The 9,603-nt window shown below is 30.2% G+C and overlaps 1 protein-coding gene across 1 annotated transcript; it reads right to left on the minus strand.

Annotated features, from left to right (window-relative positions):
* Window positions 1-1,275: 1,275 nt before the first annotated feature.
* On the minus strand, window positions 1,276-8,533 carry LOC119607611 (homeobox protein Hox-D9b). Its single transcript, XM_037961598.1, has 2 exons — window positions 6,949-8,533; window positions 1,276-2,152 (listed from the first exon to the last, which is right to left on the minus strand). The coding sequence occupies exons 1-2, from the start codon at window positions 7,925-7,927 to the stop codon at window positions 1,707-1,709; spliced, it is 1,425 nt and encodes a 474-aa protein (XP_037817526.1). The 5' UTR covers window positions 7,928-8,533; the 3' UTR covers window positions 1,276-1,706.
* Between the last annotated feature and the right edge of the window lie 1,070 nt (window positions 8,534-9,603).

The following is a 9,603-nucleotide window of genomic DNA, read 5'->3' on the forward strand; positions in this document are numbered from 1 at the left end:
TATAGACTAGACTATAGACTAGACTATAGACTAGACTATAGACTAGACTATAGACTAGACTATAGACTAGACTATAGACTAGACTATAGACTAGACTATAGACTAGACTATAGACTAGACTATAGACTAGACTATAGACTAGACTATAGACTAGACTATAGACTAGACTATAGACTAGACTATAGACTAGACTATAGACTAGACTATAGACTAGACTATAGACTAGACTATAGACTAGACTATAGACTAGACTATAGACTAGACTATAGACTGACTAGACTAGACTATAGACTAGACTATAGACTAGACTATAGACTAGACTATAGACTAGACTATAGACTAGACTATAGACTAGACTATAGACTAGACTATAGACTAGACTGTAGACTAGACTATAAACTAGACTATAGACTAGACTATAGACTAGACTATAGACTAGACTATAGACTAGACTGTAGACTAGACTATAGACTAGACTATAGACTAGACTGTAGACTAGACTATAAACTAGACTATAGACTACAGTCTAGATTCTAGACTAACTACATTGGGTGTTTAAGTGAATACTATAGTTTAGGAAATGGTTTGGAAAACGTTTAAAATTTTGAAAGGCTTTGATCTTAAATTGTTTTCAATTTACCTAAATTTGTAACTTTAGGGCAAAAAGTCATGTTACACTTAAAAAAATTTAGCAATTCCTACTCATATCAATACTAAGCAGTTTCAATAAAACGGTAGATACGGTTTTCCTTAAAGTAAGAACCAAACAATGCATTCAATGAAGGATCCATCCACGAAAGTACCTAATGTTAGCCTTTTTTGCATAGTCGTCTTAATGTTCTTATTTTGACAATTATCGGGTTGATTTAAGATTGATAAAGGAAAATATTGAATAATCCAAAAATGGTCTTGATTTGAATTCTATTCGTACTTAGTTTAAGTACTTAGTTGTACTTCAACCAATTTTTAATTGCCTAAATCCAACCTCCACCTTTTTCAATTACCACGTAAAAACTAATCACTTTAATCCCTTTTAATAATAAAATAACACAATTATTTAATATTTTTTAATTTTTTGTTTTAATGGTTTTCTGTATTTTTGTTATTCTTTTAGTTATTATTTTTAATATTTTGTATAATTTTTTTCTTATTCTTAATACATATTTACAATCATTATTTTTAATACGCTATTTTTAAAATTAATCAATAAAAGCTAAATAAAATTTATATTAATAATACAAATAATTTTATTTTTTAAATTGTTGAGATATTTTTTCTATACATTAACTATATTAATTATATTAGAATTAACAAAAGAAATAAATTAAATTATATTACAATTATTTACAAATAACTTTTATCAAAAGTTTTTATGCCTGCTGATAGGAAGCTTTATACTCTGTCTAGAGCTTAAACATTTTGTGTTTTTGTTTTCATGCTCAATTGTTATTTTGCTCACTTGCTGTCTTGCTGCTTTCTTTGGTGTTTAAGAGTTTAAAGTTCTTATCTCTTTTCTTTAGTTGTTGTTAAAGGAATGATTTGTTAAAGATTTTGTTATTATGAAGAAAAACCCTTGATGAAAATTGCATTATTTTCAGCAATTTTTAAGGTTTATGGAAAAGAGAACGGTTTTCTTTGTTTCATTTGTTTTTCTGAGCTGTTTTTTGGTACTCAAACCTATTTTTGAGCAATGCTAGCAGACGTTTTCATTTCTGAGGAGATAGTGTTTGCAGTGAGCTGGTGGGGGGATGTCCTGTTACTACTGGCATCATACCAGCGGCAGCTGCTGCCGCCAAACCCTCCATTACAGCAGCATCAGGATGCAAAGGCTTTTTCTTTAGTATACTTAGATCATTGACGTTTTCCAGAAACGATTTATGACCCGAGAATACCTTAACACTTTCAAAATCTTTTTTCAATTCCTCAATATCACGCTTTTGTTTGGCTCTACGATTTTGGAACCAAGTTATCACTTGAGCATTTGAGAGCCCCAACGAAGCAGCAATTTCATCACGATCTGCTGGAGACAGGTACTTTTGATATAAGAAACGTTTTTCCAATTCAAAGATTTGATGATTGGTAAAAGCGGTGCGAGATTTGCGTTTCTTTTTCGGTTGTGGCCGATTTGAGAAGATATCCAAGTGGGATTTATCTAAAATGAGAAGAGGAAGAAGAAGAAGAGAAAGAGGGGAATTAGTATTGTTTGTTGGGTTATTAATTATTAATTATAAAGTGTAAATAGCTTTACAAACTTAATAAATATTTTCTTAATGACATTAATTTTATGCATTTCATTTAGGAGAACTGAGGGCGTCGTTACTTGTTAAATAATAGTGAGTTTTAATAATTATCTAATTGTTGAGTAAGAAATGTACTTGAAATCTTGTCATTGTTAGTAGAGATAATAATTAAGGGAGGTATTCAGATTGATTGTATTAACTATTTACATTAATTAATGTTAATAGCAAAAGCTTTTACTTCCTTAGCTGAATACCCCTAATCGATAAATTCCTTCTTAATTATATTTCCAATTACATTAGACAATAAATTTACACTTGCCACTTGCCTGTTATTTGCCATATTTTGTTAATAATTATTATTAGTTTTCCTACATTTATTATTTATCAATTGACAAGTGATTAATGTTTATGCCGTTTACAGCTAAGGCTGCTGCTGCTGCTGACGCAGTTGCATTCAATGTAATTAATTAACTTTTGATTTAATGTCAATATTTCTTCATATTTAAGACATTCGGCTGCTTGTTTTTGATTAAAAACTCTATGTTTTGTAAACTTTAAGCTTAAGCCTTTTTTTTCTTGAAATCTTAAAAACGCATACACAAGTGTCTAATGTTTAGCTTGATTAATTTTGGTTTAATTTTGAAACAACGTTTTTGTTTGCTTGTTAAGCTTCTACAAGAGGAGGTGATACTCTTCTAAAATTTGTTTTGTTTTCGAAATTTTTTTTGATTATAGTTTAATATGATTCTGTTTTGTTGAAGTTAAAAGCGGCTTGAGTTCAAAAGCTTTAAAAATCATATAGTTGTTAAATAAACTGATTTCTTTTGTTGTTGTTATTTTGGCTACCGTTTGATTTGATTACTCGCTCGGTTGGTATGTGTCGAAGAGCTGGTTTTCACTTCACAAAATAGCTGGAATTTTCGGGCTATAAAGGTTTTGTTTTTTCAATATTTATAACGAATAGTTGTTTATCTTTTTAATTTTATGGATTTAAAGATTTTTGTTAAAGATTTGTTATATTTTTTGGAAAATTTGTTAGGTTAAGTTATAAAAAATTTTAAAGTATTGTGAAAAATCTAATAAAATTGTTAACTACTGTATTCATCATAGGATTTATTGGATACTTTTTTATACCCTACACCACTTTAGTGTCCGTCTGTCCATCCGTCCGTCTGGCTGGCTTTCCATGTAAACCTTGTGCGCAAGTTACAGTTCGCAATTTTCAATAAAATTGGATGAAATTTGGTACACACGCTTTGGTAGAAATCGTCCTATTATTTCATCTAGCCCCCGTACAACAGATGCCCCAGGAAAGCGGCCTTTGAGCTTTAATTATGTTTAATATAACTGTATCTCGATAAGAAGTGGCACAAATAAGTTTTATACAAGCCAAATTTCATAAACATTGGGCCTCATTTGACCCTAGCTCCCATACAAAGTCCCCTTCAGAAAATGAATTGAATGTCCAAAATTCATATACATACATATAAACACCAATAAAGCAATGAATTTCAGCATAAATAAATGTTATATAAAAATAAATATAATCACAAAATTTTATCGGGATCGGTCCATATTTGCCCCTAGCCCCCATATAAAACCTCTTTTAGTTCATTATTTGCTTAAATATATCGGAAACAAGGTTATATTGCAGATAAATAAATCACATTTAAAATTCATAACTGGTGTAGGGTATCATATGGTCGGCCAAGCCCGACTGTATTTTCTTACTTGTTTAATTAAATAAATTGTACTTTTTCCGTTTTTTTCGTTTGTTTTATAAACCATTTATAAAATAAAATGTTGTTTGCGAATACACAGAGGGAAAAGGAAATATACACGCCTGGTATCAAATTGACACCAAACTGTTTATAATTTTTCAATGATAACCTTCCGTTATCAAAGTATATAAATACGTACAACAACACTATGTAATGTTGACAACATTGCAACAATTCGTTGTCGAAATCTAACTTTTATACACATCCGTTGTCTAAATGTTAACAAACGTGGTGAGCTCACTATTGACAAACAATCCGTGGCCTATAGTGAGCTTATCACGTTTGTCAACATTTAGATAACTGATGTGTATAAAATTTAGATTTCGACAACGAATTGTTGCAATGTTGACAACGTTGCGTTAACATAGTGTTGTCGTACGTATGTATATACATATGTACTTTGTTAACGGATGTTATTGAAAAATTATAAACTCTTTGGTGTCAATTTGGTACCAGACGTGTATATTTCCTTTTCCCTCTGTGTATGGGGGCTTTTAGAAATCATAGTAAAATATGATAATCTGGTACAAAACTTTTGAAAAAAGTACTTTTTTGCCAAAATATTTACTATAACGAAATTTTTATAAATTAAAGATTTTTGAAAACTTACATATTTTAAAATCTTTTCTCTATCTACTTAGCTGCACTCTTCTGACCTTTATCTTAATCTTATTTATTAAAACATATTCCCCTTACTATCCCTTAATCATTGAAAACATTTGTTTCGTTTACGTAATTCAAAACCTCTTAAACCACTTTCCCAAAAGACAAAACAAATACTTGTTCACGACTAAATTCATTATTCCCTACTTAAAACAAAACTCTACTACACTCCCCTTCTAAACTAATCTCAGTCATTAACTAATTTATGTCAAGTACTTACTCAAGTACTTTACTAAAGGTTTCTTTCTATTCGTTAAAAAGGAGTTTTGTTTTGGTTTGTATTTGTCACATGTCTGGCTGAATGTCAATAAAATAAATAATTTGAAATTTGATTACAAGTCCGTTGAAGTATTTTAAAAGATATATTTAATAATGATAAATATAAGTAAAAATTAAATTTAATATTCTTAAGAAAACACTTGTAAACATTTGTTTTAAAATGTTTCAATTTTTTTTTCATCTATTCCAGGAATTGTGTTTATCTTGTTTTTAGGAGCCTTAATGTCTGGTGGGTTTTAAAATATGATTTTTATTTTCAATGTTTTATGATAATTTTTTAAAAAAGAAATTTCTTTATAAAATCATAAATTTTAATATAGATAATTAAAATATTTCTCATTTAGAGTTTTTGTGTTTGTTAAGCCAAGTCTCTGGGGTATAACGTGCTAGTACTTAGTTTTAACAAAAATAAAATTCTGTTGAAATTTTCATTTTCATAAGTAATTGATTTGTGTTTTGGGTGGAAAAGTAATTTATTTGTAAAATGCACAAAAATGTCATTAACATAACACACATTCTTGAAAAACAGTCAATGTCATTATTGTTATTTAGCAGTTAAACTTATTAAGTGTTTCTGTTTCTATTTTTTTTATCAATTTAAAAAAAAAGGGAAAAACTAATTATTTGTTATCTAATTTTTTAAGAAAATTACTAATTTAATAAATTTGAAATTTACAAGAAAAAATATTGAAAAATAACTAAACTAAATATAAGCTTTAGCTATTTATACAGTGCGTAACAAAAATGTTTAGCATTCAAATTAATTTTATTTAATTTATTTAATATTTTGTGGCTTTTTTTAAATATTTATTTTTGTGTATAAATTTCAAATATTTCATTTTATTTTATATTTTTGAAATAATATGTTTTTGGCATCGTGAGACATTTTTTTTTTTGTTGTTTGCATTTTGTTTTAATTTAAATTTTTTAAATATCTTTATTTAAGCAATTAAATTAAGTTATTTATCAGTCTTAGTATAATGATTTCTCTTTTTTTTGTTAAATTTAAATTAGCTGTCAAGTAAACAGCAAAAGGTAAATGGCATTGTGTCTTATTATTTGACATTTCTCATTTATTTTTATAGTTCATTATTATTTTATCTTAATTTTGTGCGTTGGACCCGCACATACACACACATTGTTTGATGTTAATTTAACATTAATTAATTTAAAATTACATTTATCACAAGTGTTGAGGTATAAAATGTGTAACAGCAATTCTTTTACATTTAATTTAAATAAAATTTAAATGATCGAGAGGAATTTTAAAACTAAAGTTAAAAAAATTTGAAAAGAGCTTAAAGCTTCATAGTAGAAATTGAAAGCTTTAGTAAAAGCTTTATGAATGTCTTTAAAGCTTGTTAAACTTTCACTGAACTAAGTGTAAGCTTTCGTTGAATCGTTGTTAACTTGTTTATAAACTAAAGTTAGTACAAATTTACATAATCGAGAGGAATTCTCAAACTAAAGTTAATAAAAGTTTGAAAAGTGCTTAAAGCTTCATAGTAGAAATTGAAAGCTTTTCTAAAAGCTTTACAAACGCCTTTAAAGCTTCTTAAACTTTCATTGAACTAAGTGTAAGCTTTCGTTGAATCGTTGTTAACTTGTTTATAAACTAAAGTTAGTACTAGTATTTTAAAGCTCAGGTAAAACTTTCGTTAAAGCGCATCAAGCTCCTGTTAAATCATCATAAACAAGTGAGGAGCTTTAAAGCTTCTAATTAAACTATATAAAGCTCCTTTAAAAGCATTTCAACTCGAGAATTTATTTGTTATCTTTTTAAGAAACTACTTTTGAAGATTTTTTTAACTAAAAGAATTAGGAACTTTAGAAGAATCGTTAAGCTTTTCCATAAGCTTATTAACGCGTTAAAACAACTAATTTATTTATTCTTTGAAAAACCCACTTTTGTAACGCTACAACTTCAGTTTTCTCAAAATTTTTTAATTTATAATTTAAAAACTTAAAATTATCCGACAACCTACCTTGTTCTTCATCAAAATCTTTGGTGGTCATTTGAAATAAAGCATCCAAAGGAGTGCCATTAGGTTTCGTTTTACCGCCACTCGTAGAGGCTGCTGCACCATTACCACCATTAGAGGAGCCATTAGCTCCACTAGCACCACCATTACTACTATTATGTTGAGATCTTTCCTGTGAGGATTGAGGAGAATGACGTGTATGTAAATCTCCCGAAGAACGATTAATTTCCGGTGAACAACAATCACTAGCAGCAGAACTACTACGTTCACTACCACTCTCTGAGGGAATAATATCCATGCCATTCATGTGTCTTAACAATTGGGCCTGAGCATTAAAGTGTTCCTGCAATTGGCGATGATAGTCCAAAGCCAATCTTTGTTCGTAGTGTAGCAATGCGGAGGGTATGAATGGTCTTACAGGCATGGGACCCAATAAATGATCCCAGGGTCTTACCACATGAGCTGAACCGGGTAATAACATGGCCGCTGGATGAGCTCCCGTCACTATATCCAAAGGTTCTGTCCGGGGCTGTAGTAAACCGGTAGAGGTTCTTTGTGTGGCGCTGGGAGGTGGTGATACAGAAGAGCTATCACGTTTTTCATGACCCAAAATATCGGCTATGGAAAAACTTTTAACACCCTCCAGGTTGGATTTTGTATTGCCGGTATTAGAGTTGGAATTCTGCTGTTGCACTGGACTGGGAGATCTTTCTTTTAAACTTTCAGCATCTGCGGACATTCTTAAACGTTTTAAAGGTTGAAAATATTCCTCTGGCACTGTACCGACGGCAGCGGCACGTGTTAAACCAGCAGCAGCAGCGGCGGCCACTGCATGTTGATGCTGTAAGATTAACTGTTGTTGCTGATGCAATAAATCAATGGCAGAGCGATTTTGTGTTTGAGGCAAAGGGCTGGGGGCACCGCCCACTGAAATTTCAGATTCTGCAGGACTGGCGGGACGCATGGTGGGTGGACAAAGCATAGTCTAAGAACTACACTAAGTTCAAAGGGGATTTTTTTTTTTTTTTTTTTTTTGTTAAAAACACTTAAACAAATTTACACAGTTTTTTATTTTTGCTTTCAATTAAATTTTTTTTAATTAATTGTTATTTAATAATTGAAAATTATTAATATATTTTCTTTTATGTTTATAATACACTAAGTTTTTTTTTATTTTTCAAAAAACACACGACCGTTTTAACGTCTTGTCTCGTTTACTGTTCACCACATACTAAAATCAATCAAAGCGCAATCATTGCTCAATTTGACTCAAGTCTTTTTCTCTTTGTGTTTTTTTTAATGTTGCTCACAAATTGTAACAGTTTTTTGTTGTTGTTGTTATGTTGTTCGATTTTATATGTGTATTGGTTATTGTTGTTATTATTAATGTTATATGATCTTATTTTCTTGTTAACACTAGGCTCTCGAATATATTCTATATCCAACTAACGAATAAACACGATGATGTTTAAATATATTGTTGTTGTTAATAATGATGATGATATACGACAATCAGTTACAATTTTCGAAAAATTACAAGTAGAAAAAAAAACCGAAAAAAATCCAATAGAGTAGGACCTTTCCACTCGATGTTTCACAGTCAACTGTTCGAAACTAGATTGAAGATTGCTAACTAGACAAGTTGATTTTCTTGTTTTGGTTTTTTTAGTTTTTTCCCAATGTTGTTGTTGCTGTTGTTGTGTTGTTTAGCAGCAGACATATGGCTGTATGAATGTTTGGTAGAATGGGTATGAGAACATGTTGTTGTTGTTGTTGGTGGTGGTTGTTAGTTTATAAATGTGTTTGTTTGAATGTATCTATAAGTTAGTTTGAGGTTGTTAGCTGCTGCTGGCTGCTCTGGCACGTTAAGGTTTAAATATTCGTGTCTTGTTTGTCGGTGGTTAAACTTAGGACGTCATTTATGTATCTCGAACATATTTACACACACACACACATTCATTCAGTCAGTTAGTCCACTAACAGGCAGGCAAGTCTGGCAATCAAAAAATCTCATATAACCACCGAACAAAACGAACGATAAGGCAAACAGCGTAAACAACAGCAACAAACAAGCCTTAAACTAGCATAACAACAACTCACACACACACTTACAACTCATACTAAACCGTACACAACAACAACAAACACATTGGTAAGCATAAGAAAGAGAACGCAAGTGACTAAAAACATTTCTTTACCTTTTAATATCCACAAGCTAGAAACGTTCAACCACTAACATATTTCCGTTTCCCCCCACTAAAAAAACAATGATTTCTTTTGTTTACTTAAACTCTTACACACACTCTTTCTCTCTTTTATACCTATTACCCAAACCATAACACTCTATTGCTATGCTGTTCACTCTTATTCTCTCCAAAAAAAGGCGTTGAAAAGCCCACCAATCATTGTTGATTGTTAGCACAATGGTGGTTTAAAGCTTGTAACGGTAATTATGGCGATCATCATTAAAAGCCTTAAAAAACTTTATACTTTACTGTTGTTGTAGTTGTTGTTGTAGTTGTTTTTGTGCTGCTTTGCGTGTATTTAATTGCATTTCTTGTTGTTAAATACAATTTTAGTTTAATTTTGTTTTTTTTTCGTCTTCTCATTTAGCATTTAACGTATTTAACATAAAAAAACTCAATTTAATATTTGTTT

This window comes from Lucilia sericata, unplaced genomic scaffold, assembly GCF_015586225.1.
Source record: "Lucilia sericata isolate MDLA Ls3-8-SP2 unplaced genomic scaffold, ASM1558622v1 Contig000717F_arrow, whole genome shotgun sequence".
NCBI classification, from domain to species: Eukaryota; Metazoa; Arthropoda; class Insecta; order Diptera; family Calliphoridae; genus Lucilia; species Lucilia sericata.